The sequence below is a fragment of the Simochromis diagramma genome, unplaced genomic scaffold (assembly GCF_900408965.1).
Source record: "Simochromis diagramma unplaced genomic scaffold, fSimDia1.1 OVJJ01000302.1, whole genome shotgun sequence".
Classification (NCBI taxonomy): domain Eukaryota; kingdom Metazoa; phylum Chordata; class Actinopteri; order Cichliformes; family Cichlidae; genus Simochromis; species Simochromis diagramma.
This window is the reverse complement of record NW_024386792.1, coordinates 4,748,787-4,768,671: the sequence shown is the minus strand read 5'-3', so window position 1 is coordinate 4,768,671 and position 19,885 is coordinate 4,748,787. Positions and strand designations below refer to the sequence as shown.

The following is a 19,885-nucleotide window of genomic DNA, read 5'->3' as shown; positions in this document are numbered from 1 at the left end:
AGCCTCGCCTCTGTCAGTGCATGTAGCTGAATGTAGCTTGCCATCACCAGTGTGTGTGTGAATGGGTGGATGACTGGGTGTGTAAAGTGCTTTGGGGTCCTTAGGGACTAGTAAAGCGCTATACAAATGCCATTTAACTAGTTTCTATTGACACTAACCACTTTCACATAAAGTTTAAGAGGAGCTTTATGTTTTCCCCAAAAATTGTTGCAATTACATTTTTTTCTTTCCAGAAAACATGTTGGAAATTATTTAAATAAGTAATAAAGGTAGTGCGTTAAACAATGTTGAAGTTACAGTTACTGTTAGGGACACTGGTGTTGTTTTCTTCATCAGGACACAAACTCTTATTAGATGAAATAAGCTGACATGTCTTCGGTGTTTGAGTTCATTTATTCCCCAGAGAAAGTTGTTAGTAAAATGTTGTAAACAGACAAAACTGAGAGACCTTCATCACGCAGTTTAAGTTGCTCTGTAACAAAAAGGCCTTAAACTGCGGAAAACCTTGTTTTTATTTTTTATTTTTGAACTTGGCAACACAACCAAAGCCCAGCCATGTAGCACTGTAAATAAATGCACTTTGCTTTACTTTGTCATTGTACCAACTAAGCAAACAATTAGATGGAAGCCTTAGAGACATGATGATAGAAAAGAAAATCCAAGAGTTTAAAATATCAGAGGGTAAAACAAACAACTTTTGGGTATGCCTTTGTATTGTGCTGTTCGATTTTTAGCCTGAGCTCATGTAGCATGAGGGGATTAACGATCCCAGTAGGCTGAGATTTCAGCTGCTATGTCTCTAGTGAAAATCAGGATCTTTGTTAACCTTCATGTCCTCAACACAAAAGAAATGCAGTCTGTCAGATGACTTAAAAGTCTGATTTAATTTTATTATATAAGTGCTTATAAAAATGGAAATTTGTGAAATCTTCCAGTTAAGCGAGGAAACTTAAAAACTGTCAAGCTTACACCTGCAGGTGTTATATCAAAATGAAAAACTGCAGACACAACCTGAATATTTTAACTTTTACTAGAGTGTAGTGATCATAGCTATCAAATAAAGAATTACAATATAAGCCTCCTAACACCAGTTATTTCTGAAACTTAGATATTTGCACATACAGATATTGACTGACCAAAGCAAGAATGAGTTTGACCATATGCCTTAAATAATAGAGTCAGCTGCAGGAGCTCTTGGAAATGACTAAAGAGAGAACCAGCAGTTAGAGCCCGATGGCTCCAATGACTATATCGGTGGGTTTGCGCTTCTTCAGTGTGCATGGCTGCAGGAATGTGAGAGGAAATGGACCCAAATGAGCTTTAAATTCGGCTATTTGTACATTTACGAGACCTTCTTTAAAAAGCAATTAATCTAAAAAAAAAAAAAAAAAAAAACTAGATGAAAAAACAACAACAACAAAACAATAAATGTAATTGCATTAACAGTCAGCTTCCACTCTGGAGCCCATGCTGAGTTAGCTACATTCTTTTTTCAAAAACAGTCTTTTTAGAGTAGTGTTGAATTTGGGATAAGGAAAACAAGTTTATTGATAAAATGCTGAAAATAATTATTTCATAATCATAACAATAATTTCAGAATTTTGACCACTTGGTGGCAGCAGAATCAAGTAAACAGAACACAATAAACTTCAGTCTTGGTCTTCATCTGATCCTGATAGAATAATTTTTTGTGTCATTTTTTTGGCTCTGGGCAGGTAGTCTAGACTGAGGAGAGATTTTCCGAAAACAAATGATCCTCTGAGAGCAGTGAGAGCAAATCAACTGTAAGACAATGAGCTCAAACCATAGTCTGTATATAAATGATGGACATGACTGCTATGATGTAACCCGCTGGTTTGAGTCCTGTTTTGGAGCCTCGAGCTGGAAGTAAGAAATGGAGGAAAAGGAAAAGGAAAGGAGCTGACCGGCAACCCAACAATGCTGCACAATCTCAAGGGATCATTTTCTCATAGACTTTTAAGCATTCAGAATTTCCCTTACCCCCTGCTGGCCATTAGAAAGAATGCAGGTTTAAGGCACTGTCTTCACTTACACAAATGGGGAGGTTTGTCCATTTTTTATATACAGACTGTGGCTGAAACTCATTGTAAAGTTTCAAAACACTGAAGAGTTTAGGGTCTTCACTATAACAACACATTTGTTAATAATATAAAAGAATCTGTTATAGTTGCTATATTTTTGTACGTTTTCATGGGCTAAAGCACTGAAGCTATGTTTTACCATAAGTTGTCACATGCCTTCTCAATGAAAATATTTAGTTATATTAAATTCAGAACCATTTTTGTACATGTGCTTCCAAACTGTAGTAAGTTAGCTGTCTTATTTTTAACATTTCCAAATGCTGTTAATTTCTTTCCACTTTTTTTGCAGATCCATGCTAAAAACCCTGTGAGAAAGGTACATCGATGCTGTTTGGCAAAACTAGCCAGTTTAGTGTAAACTCACTCCAAGACTGTAAATGTTTCCATGCTGGTAACTGTTCATGCCAGGACAAAGAAAAAGAATGCTTGGGGCAGAGAATTCCTTGAATGAACCCGAGCCCTGCCTCCTTTATTACCTAACACAGTCTTTTCAACTGACATAATTTATTGCCCTGATGTTATTTATTAGGGTGGTAATCACGAAAAGATTTAGTGTAGTTCCAGCCTGTCAGCCAAGGCAATTAACTTTAATGACAAATAACAATGGCTAATATGCAAAGGACAAGCTTGGCACAAACACTTGTTGACGTATTTATATTGGCTGGTTTGTGTAGGCTTGTATAGGGAAGTGTGCACAGTGGGAGAAATTGGTAGTGACAACTGCTATAGCTACAGCTACAGCTGTGTTTAGCAGCAGTGAGAACATGATCCCTTACTTCACATGTTGTGAAGTTTCAGCAGGCAGCAGTTTCAGCAGGGCAGAGAGTGACATCACTTCAAACTGCTTAGGACAAGCTATGATTGTCAGATGTGAGGACAAAAACATCTAGCTTGTGTTTGCTCATTTGTCTCTCCATGACAGGAATATTTAGTCGGTAAAGTCAAAGTTTTAAAAACTGAGAACCACAAAATAGTAACAAAAACAATTACACTGAGAAATTCTGAAATTACAGCTTGTGTGCCTTCATATTCCAAATTCTTAATGTCATGCGACGACAACAGAGCTAACATTCAAGTCTGAAGCTGAAGAACTGCTGGTGGAAAGTCACACCAACTGTTGGAGAATCAGAAGAAAACCACTCAGGTGCTCTCCTAATGCGCTATGCAGGTGCACGCCATATCAGTACAACTTCTGGATTTGTTGGCAGTGATCTTGTACCAGGAAGTCAAAGAATCCACTCGTATTTTTCTATTGATTAAAGCTGGAAAATGGTGTGCAGAAGGCCTTGCTTTTTCTTCGGCAGCAGGTTTGGTTTGTCTCACTCGGGACAAACAACTGTGAAGGGCTCATACACCTCCAGAGTTACTGTATGTGTAGTTTGGATGGTTTCAGGATGTGAAAAGACTGAATGTACAAAATGTTGGTCACCACATGGTGAGGGGTGTGACTAGCCATCCTGGCATCAGGAAATGAGCGAGCTAAATATCCATAGATGCAGGGATTAATCCGTTTTTTTAGTCAAGTGAAGAAAGAACCAGGTATTTTGTGCTGCTATTGCTCATTTACATTCATCTTCAGCCAGGTCACTTCATCACTGGATAATCTTGGGGAGCAACCCGATCACCCAGTCCTGCTTTTTTCCTCCTTGTCCTATGAGTTTTGTGCTATTTGTCTCAGCTCTGATTGGCTCTGGACTTGGTGGCATCACATTCCTGCTCAGTGGATAGGTCTAATTCAGACATGCCTACCTCAATGCCCACGATGATTGAAGTGTCTGAATCACTGCTGAGTGGAGGCTGGTGCTCACCTGAAGGGCAAGAGAGCAAGTTGATACATTAACTGACACATCACAGGCAGCTGTGTCTTTAATCCTTTTGGCTAATGTCATCGCCACTAAAACATATAGTAACTGACTTTTCAACCTTTTTTTAGAGCCAGCAGAAACATGTTGTGAACACACTAACAAGGCACCTTTGAATGAATATAGAAAAGTTGCAATTCATGAGAAACATTACCATTTTGAGTGGCGCTTTGGGCATCTGTTACATGTAAGGCTTACTTTTACTCGCACTTTTCCAAAGGAAAATCTGTGGCTCTTAAGCTGCAGCTAGTTCATTAATTGTGTCAGCTGTTTAGAAGCCAGCGGGAAATGCAAGTTTTAGATTACTCCTTCATTTTTGTCACACTGTTGTCACATTGCTCTGTCTTGGCATCAGGCTGCCATCTGTTCAGTAACAACTTTTTTCTGCAACTTGACAAGAACCCAAGGGGCTATACGCCGGGCTATAGTCCACCAAATTCTGGTTTAGGTCCGGGGCTTTGCTGGAGGCAGAGTGGGAGGAGGTTAGGTGTGTGCATGAGGACATACACAAATATCCCATAATGCCGTTCCAAATTAAATACAAGGGCAAAATGCATAGTGAGAAGGCTGCGGTTAGTTCACGCCTGACGCATCTCTAATTCTGGAGACAGATTGGCCAGGTTTTAATAACCTGTTGGGGCAGTGTGTGAGGATGCGTTCATGACCTTTATCAACGTCCGATGGTGACTGTGGGGAGGAGTTACAACCCCATGGCAGAGTATATGGTAGTTAACACAGAACCTTCTTCCAGCCCAAAGTTACTCGCCAGGTGGCAAGGACCCTTTGTGGTAACTCGGAGGGTGGGGGTCCTAGACGTGAAGTGGTATGGTCAGACAGGGGAGGAACCACACAGATATATCACCTCAACCTCCTCAATGCATGGAAAGAAGCCGAAACCGCTTCTCTGGTGAGTCTGGCTACGGAAAGAGATGAATTGGGCCCGGAGGTGCAAAATTCCACCATTTCCGATGGCCATCTCACACAGGCCCAGAGAGCAGATTTTGAATTTTGAAACGCACCATGGCATGACAGTGCATTCACAGCCCTACAGGTTACCTGAGCATAAGAGAAAAATTGTTTAGAAAGAATTGGCTGAAATACTGAAAATAGAAGTGATAGAAGACTCACACAGCGCCTGCTGTAGCCCCATAGTTCTTGTGTTAAAGAAAGATGGCTCTATACGGTTCTGTGTTGACTACCACAAGGCAAGGTGTCACAGTCCGATGCCTACCCAATGCCCCGCGCTGATGAGGTCCCTGGACTGGAGAGGCACTGCTCACTTTTTCACAATGCTGGATTTAACCAAGTGCTACTGAGAGATTCCCTTGTCTGCAGAGTCCAAGGGAAAAATGGCCTTCTTCAGTCTGTACGGTTTGTACTGACAAGAGAAGATGATAGGGGCATGTGATGGGGTGTGATATGACTGGCGTATAACTATAATATACTAATAATTAACTGCATTAATGAACAGTTGGTGTAACCCATAGATGTGTGTGATGTTACCAAAGAGGACTGAGCAACCTTCCTACCACCAACCTTGAAAAACTGCATGCAAGTGTGCAGAAAACAACTGGTGCTGTCATACAGACAAATGATGCTCTCAAATGTTTTTTTCCCTTCTCTCCTGCTGAACTGTGGAGAGGGTTTCGAAGCAGAAAACGAAGCTGGGAAGCTGGAATTTTAAAAGAATAGAATAGCCCTTCATTGTCATTGTACATGTATAATGAAATCGTGGACATGTACAGAGTGTTCCAAAGTATGCTTCAGTGCTTATGTGATGGTTGAATGGCATCCATGTCAGATACACAAATGTGAAAAAGCAGATTACTTTTGCTCAAGCTCTTGTTTCATGTTAAACAGAAACAGGTTTGTTCAACAACTAACAATGTTTTCAGTCTTCATATAAGCACGTGAGCAATGCATTAAGACAGAAGTCCAGAAATCAGGGTCTTTTTACCTGCACTAAATGGCTGACTGGAAAGAGTGATAGCTACATTACTAGTCCTGCTAATTACTCAGGGTAAAGAGCAACATGACTGGCACTTCATCACTGCCAAGCCGCTACAGCAGAAGTCCTGGCAGATCAGCTTGTTTATCCCGTGCTGACTCCCTGTCAGTGCCATCATCTGTTTGCGCACTGGTGCACGAGCTGCAACATACGATTTATTCGGTCCGATTTACATTCTCATCGCACTCGACTACGATCTGTGCCTCTGGCAAACTGATATACTACCTCTCAATTAACTTGTTATGTGCAAGTAAACTTAAATCAGCAGGTTTACGATACTATGCTTTGCAAGTAGGAAAAATTGTGAAACACTATTGGATTTATTATCATATAAAGAAAGAGTAACAAAACGCCTTCTTTGTTTTTTCGTCAATTTAACAGCTGCTTAAAAAAACATGCTGCTACAAAACAAACACTTAAACTCCCCACTCCCTGTTTTGGTAAAATGTAAAATAGTTTGGCTTCAGAGATCATGTTCGGAAAAACACATAAAAGCTTCTGCATGAACTCACACCCATAAACACAAACTGCAAAGTGGCAACACCGCAGCCCTTAGGTGATTATATATGTTACAGAAATGAAGGGTTTAGGTAGGTTAGTTAGTGACTTTCTTGAGTTTTTCCTCTTGTTTTTATCTTAGACAGGAGGACTGACCTCATGTATATTTAATTTGAAAACAATCAAACATGGATGCATTAAACGTCACAAAGGGCAGGCTGTTGGAAAACAGACTTTCTTAATTGTGTTAAAGTAAGTGTGAATTAGCACTGGATTTCCCCAACTCCTCAGCGTAATATATGTGCCTGGAGGAAGTACTCAGATATCAGTACTTTCGTATATTACATACACAAAAAAAACCTAAGCCTCTCTAAGATGCTCTTTTTATACTCAATCGTGCAACTGAAATAACCTAATTAATTTTTCCTACAGCCGTTTCTTTTTATCACCACTTACTTTTCCAGCACTTTGTTGCCTCCATCCCAACTTTTTTCACGTGTTGCTGCCATCAAATTCAAAATGAGCTAATATTTTTCTTAAAATATGAGTTTATGGAAATCTTTGCATTGTTTTTATTTACATTTTACACAGAATCCCAACTTTTTCAGAATCAGGTTTGTACTGTCCACCACTGTCACAGGCTGCTATAAGTAAAAAATGTCTGTACGCACTGCTGGCAAAGATACGGCTCTCCCCCGCCTGAAGCGCTGACTCTGTCTCAGGATGGAGTGCCGGCAGGTCTATTCCTCTTTCTGCTGGATCCAACACTACCGAGCTCTCGTTAACTGTGATTTCGCTCGCTCCACTAATGGGGTTGGTAGGCGGACCTCCGACAGACATCTCGTAGTCTGGAGGAACCTCATCCGAGCAGTCCGCGCTAAACTGGAACATATCAGAGGCATCCTAATGTCTTTATCACTGTCAAAGCTTTATGTAAGGTTTGATTAGTTACATTATTACTTTATCTGTGTGATAAAGCAAAACAACCCACTGGGATTCCCAGGGCTTTGAGGATGTTCATTTTGCACATGGGACACGTTCGGTGGTCTTGGAGCCACGGGTCTACACAGTGCTTATGGAAGAAATGTCTGACCAAACAAGACAGCAGTGCAAAAAACATATATTACAGTGCATGTGATTTTTTTCCCCATAGAAAATATATATATATGTAAGGTATAAATAAAAGTTACCTGCATGGTAATATCCTCACAACATCATTAGGCTTATAACCTTCAATACAAACTGCACAGTTGTCAAAGTCCGACTCTGTTTCCTTAAACAAGACAGAAAATAAGAGGCCAATAAATTCTTTAAAAATGATCGAATTCATGTCATGTAATTCAAACATAGATAAGAAGACATTTGTGGCTGTATGTGTACTTTTAGACTTGAGTTACCTTGTCTCCTCTTTTGATAGTGCGTAGCTGAAGTTTACTCATGGCTTTTTTGGCAGCATCTCCCAAACGCCTCTGTATGAAAAAGACACAGATACAAAAAAAATTACTTTATTAACAACATTTAAATATATATATATATTAGGGGTGCAACGATACACAAAATTCACGGTTCGGTTCGGTTCGATACTTTGGTGTCACGGTTCGATATTTTTTCGATCCAAAAAAATGTTCATGCCTTTTTAATTTGTCATTTATTACAATTATAAATATATATTTTAACTCAAAAGTACAGTTTTTAAATTTAACCCTAACCCTTGTGCGTGTTTTTTATTTTGACAGCGAATGCGCACCTGCGGACCACTTATGTGCAGCCCTGGTTATTTAGCTCGTCATATTGCAGCCACAGAAATTATTTTGTCCATGAAACCATAAAGCTGCACTTTCTTTTTGCCTTATAGTCTGATTTGTCATAACTTCTCCGTTTTGTGGTAAACTTTTCTTTGGCTGTCACTTCTTCACCCTGACCTGTCTTATTTGGCTCAGCAGAACTGAAATATATATCCTGCTGCTTTTACACACACACTCACATAAGCTCAGCGATTCTCTGCGCGATCAACCTCTCACATGTTTAAGCTTGCTGCGGGAGATTTCACTTGTCATGTTTGCATAGTAAGCTAACGATTAATAAGACGATGTCAGAGGAATTGGTGCACAAATTATCATCACTCACAGATCAGTGCTGTCGCTCTCTATACACAGTTCGCACAATTGCAAAGTGAAAGCAAAAAAACAAGCGCAAATTCAAACGCGATTTCAATATGTCACATATTGACAGTGGCTCACCGATGCCAATGACATAATTACCCAGCTACATTTCTGAAAGAATGCAAAAGCATTGACATATATTTTTCCTACAATAGCCCGACGGGCAGGGAAGAGATAGATTTTGGTAGCCCGACTGAAAAAAATCGCTAGCCCCAGGACGTCGGGCTAGCGATATTGCGAGCCCTGTATCTGATTGAGGAATCACTCATCTTTGGAAAAGAGAGTTTATTACAGAGAAATGTCTCTTTCCAAAATAAAAGCTACTATCCGCTTCTTCTGGGCTATATTCTCAGCAGCATAAGGAGAATCATGTGCTAACAGCTGTCTAAATGACTCGGCTAAAGTTAGTAGCATGCTTGTTGTTTTGGTCTTTGCACTAGGATGATGTCGGCGTAAATGTGCAGTCATATTCGTTGTGTTCCCACTAGTGCTTTCAGGTTAATCTCGTTGAAATGACCTTAACGCCACAACACGGCAAATCTCCGTTAACGAGCTACCGCCGATCGCCCCGTGCATGGGGCTAGACGGCCAACACGTTAACGAGCTAACTGCGTTAACACACTAGTTCCCACCCATGTAATTGAGCATTGCATGGCACATCCAACATACTGTTTTACTTTAGTCCATGACTCGCTTACCTTCAGGGTCATACGTCACATGAAAACCAAAATAATTCCAAACGCCAGATCTGAATGAGGGTGGGGAAGGTCCATGTTGTAAGGAGAGCTTAACTTCTGTCTCGCTAGCTTGCCCTGCGCTCTTCCTTCTGACTATGCTGTCTGTGTTGAGCGCTCAGTGGATCTGCGCTCGACAGTGCAGCCTAGGCGGAGTAGTCAAACGCAGATTCACTGAGCGCTCAACACAGACAGCATCGTCAGAAGGAAAGTTGATAAAATAAATTACAAATGTTGTATTGTTCGATACATATGCGTACCGAACCGAAAGCACTGTATCGAACGGTTCAATATCGATACGAATATCGTTGCACCCCTAATATATATATATATATATATATATATATATATATATGAACAATTCAGGAATTTAAATTGTCTTTTAAAACACAGTAGCCTTGGTTAATAGTGTATATTGGCTTGCAATGATAAAAAGCTGATAAAGTTTCATCTTTCTTGATGAAATCAACTAAGATCAACCGTGCTGTTCCTCGTACTATGTGATGCTATCTCGTCAACATGGAACAAAATCACAGCACCTTGTTAAAGGAAGAGTTTGGACCCGCTTTTGAAGGCAACAGGGTGTCCAAACCTGTACGAGCAAGGTGTACCCAATAAAGCGGCAGGTGACCATGTGAAAAACACTTGATGTTACTTGACTTGATTGGTTGTCTGCGTTTGTATAACAATAAAACAGATTCAGAAAATGTTTCAACTAATTATGTTGCTGCAAAGAGGCTAGACTAAAGATCTCAAAAGCAACCAGAAGATCTCACCAAGTAAACATCAGACTGAATTTGAAACGTTTTCAAAAGTCTCAGCAATAAAAACGACAGATGTGTGAATAAAGGAGTCATTAGTTAAAGTGTAGATATAGATACATGACACATAGATAAACTCATCCATCTGTTAATGACCCCATTTCCACAATCTGGATTAAAACAAAAACTCGATTCATTGAGTTGTATTATAATAACAGACAGTCGTGCTTGAACTGCTCCAAGTCTGTCTCACATTATGAATTGAAAGCAGATTTGTTCATTATTGCAGCTGTACCCTTTTTACAACATTAATCAGTATAATTCAAACTGAATACACAAACAATAGTTGTCACAGCCACGGCCCCTATCATAACAGCCGTGGTGATGGATCGTCATTACAGACGTCACTACAATGTCAGAGCAGCCCATTCATAAAGAGATGGCAAAAAACCCAACAAGACAGGTATTTGCACAGTTTGATGGTTCACTGGGCTGCCATGCTCGTGTTCAGCCAGGTGTCAGGCTAATTTTGGATCTTTCCTTACGTTCACACTGGAGCAGGGCCATATGGGAAAATCCACCACACGGCTGCAACACTATCCCCGTCAGAAACACATCGGCTGCACACAGACATACCTGGTTGCGATCTCGTGCATTAGCGTAGCGGAACCTCTGGATGTAGTAGAAGACGAGCCAGGCGAGGGAGATGATCATGAGGACGATGAAGGAGATGGACACAAACACCACGGACGTTCTGCTCACGTACTTCTGCAGGTTGCGGGTTCCTATAGTGATCTGCAACAAGATCACGATGCGCTGCTCGAGCAAGGCCACGATTTCACGGCCTTTACGCTCCGGGATCATGATGGCCACAACATCGCCTGTGTCTACACAACACGCAACACAGGAAGTACAAATTGAGACATTCAGGAGATGAATCAGTGCTGCAAGTGAGGAAATAAAATAACTCTTTATCTTGTGCAAAATGTTTACTTTTAAAATATTGATTTATTATTTTCTAATACAAAAATACTTGCTCATAGGGGGTCAAATGACTGTTGGGGTTTTCTCTGTTTTCTTTGTACTATTGTAGGCTCTTTACCTTACGATATAAAGCACCTTGAGGCAACTGTTGTTGGGAATTGGCTCTATATAAATAAAACTGAACTAAAAAAATTTCTTTTCTTTTCGTTTTCTTTGTTCTTTTTTTTTTTAAACAAACTTTAAGAAGTTTGAAATTATAGGATTTTATTATTTATCTGGTTGAAATCCATTTTAATATACTTGACTTTGTTTTGAGTACAATTATTTTTTTTATTATTTTTTGCTATTTGTATATATTTAAATACAGCGCTTGTGTAGCACTTATTTCATTGCTTAGTAAAATTAATTTAAATATCTAACAATAAATCATCAAGCGAAAAGGTTTTTTGATCACAATTTTATTTTGTTTGCAAAAAAGTATACTTTTGTTATTATTTAAACTCTTATAACCTAATGCACATAACAAGGTCATAATAAAAAAAACGTGATATTTAGAATGATTTATTATATGTACGAAACATACTGCCATAAATGTAACTTTTTATATGTTGAAAATACACACTTTATACACACTTTTAAGAATCATAGTTTCTAGTTAAGAGCAGATAAAACAAAAGCAGATATTTGCATACAGCACATAGAGTAGGCCACAAATCATTAGACTACTTTATATTTTACTGAGCAAATTGCCACACATCCAACCACAACCCGAGCATTTAAAAACGGTGCTTCAGAGCAGAGGAGGTGCTAAAACTCTGCCGACTCAGACTGGTGTGTGCTACAGTAAAGAGGAATCTTGAGCAGGCTGCTGGGAGCTTAGACAGGACAGATGAACTAAAGCCTCACTCTCGGTGTCGGAGGCTTCCTGCCAGCAACCATCTGTTGATTTGCTTGTTGTGCACAATGAAGGATTATGTAATACAGACGCTCTGAGCATCTCTCATTAAAGGAAAGACTTTAAATTGTACTTTGAGCTGCTTTTTTTCTACAGTTTTCTTCTGTCTTTAAACTACTTGCTGTTCTTGTAAAACACTTACACGATTTTTATATACGAGAATGCAGTGATGCAGTGATTTGTGAAAAACTCTCAGGGAGAAAGGATATATTTACAATGTCTGATTTTTATGGGTTTTAGTATCAGATGACATTGTGCTTTGTATAAGCCTCTTAACGCAACTACAATTAGAGTAATTAGCGGGGTGGCTGCTCAGCAGTGGTCGAGCGGCTCCTCCTGTTCACATGATCCACGACCAAGATACTGAACAACAGCGTTTGAGTGTGTGCGTGTTAGTAAAAAGGCATAGATCAAAATTGCTGTATGAATGTTCGCATGATTGGGTGGATGAGCTTGTAGTGGGAAGAGGTTTAGGTAACCACCCTGAGTATAAAGGTCCTACATAAGTACCAGTCCATTTATAATTTTGAAGGCATGGAACATATTTATAAACTGGAAACTCATATGCCGTAACATTGCTACATCATTCATCATTCTTAAGTACTTGTACTGAGTTGTACAGGGAATTACATTACATTTTAAAATTGTTGTAATGAACCATTTATGATTTTAATTACTACTTTAAGTCACAATTTTCTCATCTGAATCATGTTACTTTGAATTTTGTGACATTGGGCCACTTTAGAACAGCCACTTAAAACAAACCTGCGCATGTGTTTGGATTGCAGGAGGAAGCCGGAGTACCCACAGAGAACCCACACAGGCACAGGAAGCACATGCAAGACCCTGCCGCCCGGCCTTCTGAATGATCAATATTAAATACTACATAAAAAATATTTAGCTAATTCCAGACTTAAAAGCAATCTTTTATAGAGTCTGAAATGGGGACATTTGTATCTGTTCTGAAAATCCAGCATTTATCTGCCCTGTGTGATGAGGAAATGACACATCGGACAAAATGACTGCAGAACTCAGTTTCTAGGGACACGCTCCCCATGGTGGGTCACACCTTGTATCTGTCACTAGAGAGAGTGGCTTTATTCACACTGCCATCCCAACAAGCATCTCAAATACACAGAGTACTGTTTAAATATCACAAATGCTATGAATCCATCACAAAGATAGCATGAGAGTAATAATAATAATAACTCCCAGTCAACAGCTTCTATATTTTACACGACAAAAGATTAAAAAGTCACAGTTTTAGTGATTTATGTCAGGATCAGCAAAGTGAGTTTCAAGCCAAGAAGCTTATAAAAACAAAAATACAGGAAAAGTTGTTTTTTTATTTATTTATCAGGATTTAAAGTGCATTGAAAGAACTGGGCATTATATTCATCATCCAACTGGCAGTGTTTTCAATATTAGCACAAACACAAATATTAGATAGCAGCTTTCTCATAATGAGCTTATTCGTGCTGGAGTTTCTAAAGCAAACAATACTTTAAAAAAATGAGAGAGAAAACAAAAGCTTTTATTTGGACTGAAAACAGATGGTAATATCCGGCTGCACACAACGTTATGTTCAGACTGTAAAGGCCACTTGCTGTCACACTTCTTTATCTCAGTCTCTCCCTATGAGTCTTCTCACGCTCATAAAAGTTTCACATAGGATGAAGACAGTTTTAAAGTTTTTAAACAGGTGTTTGAACTAAGCTTTACTTCCCCAATAATGTAAGGTAATTCTCTCTACCTGATAACATACGTAATGCTTCCTGTTTTTACGCCTATTTTTCAATCTGTAACCTTAGAGACACACGCTCCCGGCCTGCGGATTTATGGTTTTATTAAGCATGACCATATGGTAGAGGGGAAAAGTCACTGTGATATAACATTTGCCTTTGCAAACACAAGATAAAACTGCACCACGTCTTGTTAAACGGTAAACAACTTGAAACATAAAACTGCCCAAATCTGTAGACCTTTAAACAACCGTGTACGGGCAGCATAATCTTAATAGCTAACAGAAACGAGGAAAGGCATAACAGGGCAAGTAAGGTTTCCCTAAGCCTCGACACTTATCTCCTTCTTCTGCTCACAGTGACGCAGTGAGAGCAGATAAAAATAGCTGCTTCTAAAAACAGGAGGGCAATGTCGGAGACTGAGGCTGAACTAGTGAAAGATCTGTGTCTTTCAGACCCACTTGGCCAAAATGTGGAAGCAAAGAGTGGATTAATACTGAATGGTGTTAATTTAGTTGGCACCAGCCTGTCCGGGCTGTGTGGTTAATGTCTTTAAAAGGATCTAGGCCTCCTGTAGACATCGCTGAGGCACTGATTACTATAGATTTACATCTTTATTAACAGCAGTGGACTGAAGGAAAACTAGCTGTGACACAAAGCAGATGCTGTGGCTTTGACAGAAAACAGCAGTTCCATTAAACATATTTAAGCCACATTTTCAAACACACACAGAGACAAAAAGAGTAAAATGACAAAATTATGTCATTTTGATGTGACAGCATATGGTAGCCCTCTGTCATAGTAACGCAACACATTTGCCAGCTTGGGAGTGTTTCAGCAGCTAAGCTGCCAGAGCAGTGATGGCAAGATCTGACATGAGAGCACAGACTGTGAAGACTGAATCTGAATCAGCTTTCAAAACTCACATTCTGCCTGTGGATGACTGCTACTGAGCAGGGTATTGTGTTTTGCAACCATAATATATGTGGTCCCACTCTCTTAATCCCACTAGATAACTGGGAAAAGACTAGTTTGAAGCTCAAACCTATGTAACTCTGCACATATGAACCTATGAGATAATGAATGTTGGACATCTCGGAACGACTAGTTAGTTTTTTTTGTTTTTTTTCATATGTGCCATGATCTGAATGGTTGGAAACAACAGTAATAATTTTCCAGAAGTGAGAAATCCTTGTTTACATAATGAATAAGTTAATTTCTACATGGGTTATTCAGAAACCTAAATTATCTCTTTAAAGTTGAACAAAGCATTTAGACACATCAGGCTTGAGAAGAAAGACTTAAACTGGATAATGCCATGCCGAGTTTCTGCCTCTAGCAGCTGTGGATTTTACAGCCCAGCTGTGTTGGCTCTGGTCTGCCCTTCTTTCTCTGGCAGCAGCTTCATTATCCATTCTACATATTAGGACCTGTGTCTTTGCCACAGCCCTCTCCATTACCTTCCTTCCTCTCTACCAGCTTTATCGCTGTACCTCTCCTTGTTGCCTTTTCTTTTCTCTTAAAGATGCCTTAGTTTATATTTATGTCATGGTTGGAAGCAGGGCAAGAGTTAAAAATAGATTGGTGCCTTTTATCTGATGCTCCAGGTAAACCAGGTCTGCACACTGGAGTCTTTGTGAGAAACAGAGGAGGAGCAGAGGAAGTTTAATGGTCATATACCATCAACACACAGGCTGACTGAAAAAAAGTAAAACCTTAAAACTTTGCTGTGGGAAAAAAAGTCACATCTATGAAGCAGCAGTAGTCCAATGTTGGTATCCAATGAGTTCTGGATCCCACTGTTTGGTAGGAGACTGATGGTGGTGGTTGGAGTGAACCAAAGCAGTAAAAAAGAAGAAAAAAAAGTACGGAAATAAAAAAGCAAAAACATTTTTTAAGGAGATGAAAGAGATCTGAGAGTTAATAACAGTCTTGTGGCACTAGCAGCAGTTTTGAAATTACATATTAATATAGATATAATATTAATTCACACAGCTTTATCTCTATGCTCCTCTAGTCCATCCAGACCAGGGTCCTACATCATACCTGGTACGACATAGTATGAGTCACACAACATGTGTGACAAAAGGAAACAAAACACTCACAGATAAATTTCCTGTCCTCTGCTGTTTTAAATGTTCATTATCAGTGATTTGTAGGTTCATTTACAAAACTTAAAAATAAAATGACATGAGTAAGTCACAGGATGAGACATACAAGTCTCGTGAAACTTACACCAACATGGCCTACAAGTAGTTTTTGTACATCTCCTTTCTGTGTGGACTGATCAGTGTTTGTGACTATGATTTGCATTTTTAGTTTGAACATCTGTTTCTGTACAGATCCTTTTGTCAAACAGCCTTCAGGCACCGTGTTGTCGTCTGCAACAGCCAAAGATTTAAGAACTGCAATGTGAGAGGAATAGCAGGAATTTTCCCTTTGACTTACATTATTGATTTTTAGGGATTGTGGGTAAAACTAAAGATCTATGATTCTCTTTCAATGTGACTTTGAGGGGTAGATTAAAAAAAATAAACAAAAAACATACACTACAATTGTTCTACAAAGCTGTTAGCATGTAAATTATTCTACATGGGGTGCTATTTAAACAATCCTGTTTGTCCAATTACCATTAATCAACACGGCGCTTCTGGCAAAACAACGAGGAAAGACCTGACTCTAAGAACACAAAGTGTTGTTTTCATGAGATTTTTACACGGATTATGTGATCAAAATGTGATGGGTGTGTTATTTGATCATTTTGCATTTACTCGCTTTAGTCTTTAAGTGCTTGCTTTGCATGTACTGACTGCGTTACCAGTCAAAAGATTGGTTTGCTGTTCTTTAGTGTCACACTGAGGAGCGATTGTCAGACTATCCTTGTCTTACACTTTCTGAGAGTCTAGAGGCTCTTGTCTTATTTGATTAAATGCAAATACCTTACAAAGTGGGGACTCTCCATTCAATAACAAACTGGTTTGACCGGTTTCAACATTGAATAGCCATGGCTAACTTAAAACTCGGTTTATACACGTATAATAAAGAAAGTTGTACTCATCTTCTTCTTCTGTGACGGTAAAAACAAACCCAAACCAACATAGCTGGGATGTTGTGTAAAATGTAAATATAAACAATGCAATGATTTGAAAATCTAACAAAACCATGTTTCAACCAGAATAGAACTTAAAAATAATGTAAAATTTTAAAACCTTTTATTTCATGAATAACTTGAAGACTTTTTGAATATACAGGACATATGATCATCAAATTATTCTCAAACTCAAAATCAATGGATGCGCGTGATCTTTGGGTCCTCGGGCGGCAAGGCATCACAAACAGGCATGATTCTACTCTAGAAATCATTATGGGTTCAGAAACCCTTCCAGGAATCATCATTATTATCTGTGCACACCGTTCACTGTGCCATCTGCAAACACAAGTTAAACAACCTCTGTCATAGAAAGAAGCCATGCGTGAACATGATCCAGGAACACCGCCGTCTTCTGTGGACCAAAGATCGTTAAAAATGAACTGAGGCCAAGTGAAAAAACTGTTCTGTGGTCAGATGAATTGAAATTTGAAATTATTCTAGGAAAACATGAATGCCCCATCCTCTGGACTAAAGAGAAGAGTGCTTCTTCAGAACAGCAGGTGAAGCCCACTCAAAGTCATCCTTTACACAGATGGGCTTATTTTTTCTTTTCCACAGTATTTCTTATTTATTTACAAAAAATGTGGGGAATAACTTTCAGCATATGTAAGGACATTAACCTTATTTAAAATACTGTTTTTATAGCTTTACTCCATCATCATCTGCACTGGAAGCTGATTATTGTGTTTTATTTCTTAGCTAGAATTTGTAGCATGCTTTGAGGTAACCAAACAAGATTTATCTGAGGAATAAAGTGTCAAACAACGAGAAGAAGCAGAAGTTCAAATGGACAATCTGTGACCATTGTTCTCAAGCTCTTTGTGGCATGCAGCACTTTGGAAGCTGGAAAAGTTTCCCCTACACTTCCCACCATGTTTTTAATCAGCAGTTGACAATAAAAAAAAACAGCAGACTCTATGCCACACAGTTTGAAACCCACCCTCATTTATGTATGCTTCTGTGGATAATAAAAAAGTATAGCTCAGGAATAAAACACACAGTATATATATTTATCCCAACCTAATAGTATTCCACCAATAACACATCTGGCAAATATATGGCCATATCTGATCGAGGAGCTCCTCGGGTGTAACACACTGATAACACATTAGGCTTGATGTGATTGCAGTGAAGCAGAAGAGCTCGCAGGCTTCACTGCAGGGATGAAAGCCACTGATCTTGGATGGAGACTTAATAAGCTGAAGATTAGTTGCATGTGGGCTTTCAGGGCTCAGTAACACAGCCGGGACTATTTTGTAGTAGATTATCTGTTCTGCCTGAAGGAGTCTGGGACAGTGTTAGGGAAAAGAGTTGGCATGCTGTCTCTTACCTGAGTGGGACATTGTTATGGTGTCATTGGCGCTAGTGGAGCCCACGTTGTATATGACAACTGCAGAGGCGTTGTGGTTTGCGACATTACGGATTTTCTCCCGGTAAGTGCAATTCCCCGCGGCTACCAACGCCACCCAAGGGGTGTTTGGAGGGGCAGGAGGGAACCTGATGTTTGGGTCGCACCCCTGTCTGTCCTGCAGGAGGGCCGGCACCAGGACCAGACCTCTAGCTTCTTTCTTAGGGGAGTGCTCGCCATACCGACCGCACTCGGTTTTCTCCGTCCTCACCTGCGACGTGACGGGGTCCAGGTAGGTGATGTTAACGAAAGCTGTGTACCACTCCTCCTTCTCTGCAACCGTGAAGTCCAGGCACAGCAAGTGGACGAAGCAAAACGACACCAGCCACGTCGAGAGAGCCAGACTGCGGCAAGCTCGGATGAGGGACGGTGCCATTGTGCGGCGGCTGCTGCTCTTTTTTGGGAGGGAGGATGGATGGCGAGCTCCGTGTGTCCTCCTCCACCTCCTCCTCAACGCAGAGCTCGCATCAAACCCTCTTTTAGATGCTTCAGAAATGTATCAGACCCACATAACGACCAGGATGCCAGGCGGCAGCCCGAACAGGCCAAGTGTGAAAAGAGTTTGTCCACGGTACACCACCACCTGCAGGAGAAGGCGACTCTGTGTTGTTGTTCCCCGTCAGCTGTTTTCCTTCCTCGCCCAGGACTGGCTCGCTGCTCATCAGCACGTGCCCTGGGCGTGGACAAGATGCCGCTGACCGACCACGACGTCATGTGATGAATCTACAACTGTTAGAAATCACTGCAGGATATTATAGGATCATCCTTCCATTGGAGAGCAATTTAGGCTTTAAAGATAGCAGCATAAATAAATACATAAATAAATAAAAACAATCGAGCTTTTAGGTTATATTTTCTTTTATATATTTAAGAAAAACAACAAAAATAAAATCCATCAAAAAATGTGTAGATTTTTGTAATGCTTTATTTGTGCTATGCTTGAGACAGCCCATTTACCAATGCTTGGGAACCTAATAAAAAAGTAGATCTTAAATATCTAACATTGCACTGTGGGCTCTTTTTCACAGCCTGTCTTTTGTCCATTTTCTCTCACCTCACACCCAAACAGATCCCCGAGCCTCGTTCTGCCTAAGGTTTCTTCCTGTTAAAAGGGAGTTTTCTCTTCCCACTGTCACCAAATGCTTGCTTGTTGGGGGTTTTCTGTATTATTGTAGGATCTTTTAACTTACAGTATGAAGTGCCTTGAGGGGAGTTATGTTATGTTAATTTAATTAATTATTGCCCAACTTTGTAATATTTATTTTCCAATCCTTGCTCAAACAGATAATTCAAACTATTACAAATGGAATAGATCAAATCTTTGTGAGCTAAGAAAAACACTTATGAATGTTTTATTTAAAATGACCTGGTAACAGGGTTAGAATTAGAGTAACACGTAATTAATTAGAGTAATTACAGTAATAAATTACATTTATTTGTGGATTATGATGTAAATTTGACAAAGAAAATCCCAGGACCAAATATTTTGTATGTTTGTGTTTCAAAACATGTTTGTAT

General features: G+C 39.6%; 1 protein-coding gene across 1 annotated transcript; it reads right to left on the bottom strand.

The window, feature by feature from the left end:
- Nucleotides 1-505: 505 nt before the first annotated feature.
- On the bottom strand, nt 506-19,019 carry rnf150a (ring finger protein 150a). Its single transcript, XM_040023909.1, has 7 exons — nt 18,290-19,019; nt 10,764-11,014; nt 7,868-7,939; nt 7,661-7,743; nt 7,462-7,558; nt 7,142-7,352; nt 506-3,910 (listed from the first exon to the last, which is right to left on the bottom strand). The coding sequence occupies exons 1-7, from the start codon at nt 18,741-18,743 to the stop codon at nt 3,777-3,779; spliced, it is 1,302 nt and encodes a 433-aa protein (XP_039879843.1). The 5' UTR covers nt 18,744-19,019; the 3' UTR covers nt 506-3,776.
- Nucleotides 19,020-19,885: the final 866 nt, after the last annotated feature.

What these genes read in the sequence shown, in the direction of transcription:
- rnf150a (XM_040023909.1), bottom strand. Translation starts at nt 18,743, where the DNA reads ATGGCACCGTCCCTCATCCGAGCTTGCCGCAGTCTGGCTCTCTCGACG. An exon ending in CATAACAATGTCCCACTCAG is followed by an intron (nt 11,015 to 18,289) that starts GTAAGAGACAGC and finishes CGTGTTGTGTAG; the next exon opens with ACACAGGCGATGTTGTGGCC. An exon ending in GAGCCGTATCTTTGCCAGCA is followed by an intron (nt 3,911 to 7,141) that starts GTGCGTACAGAC and finishes CTTGCCCTTCAG; the next exon opens with GTGAGCACCAGCCTCCACTC.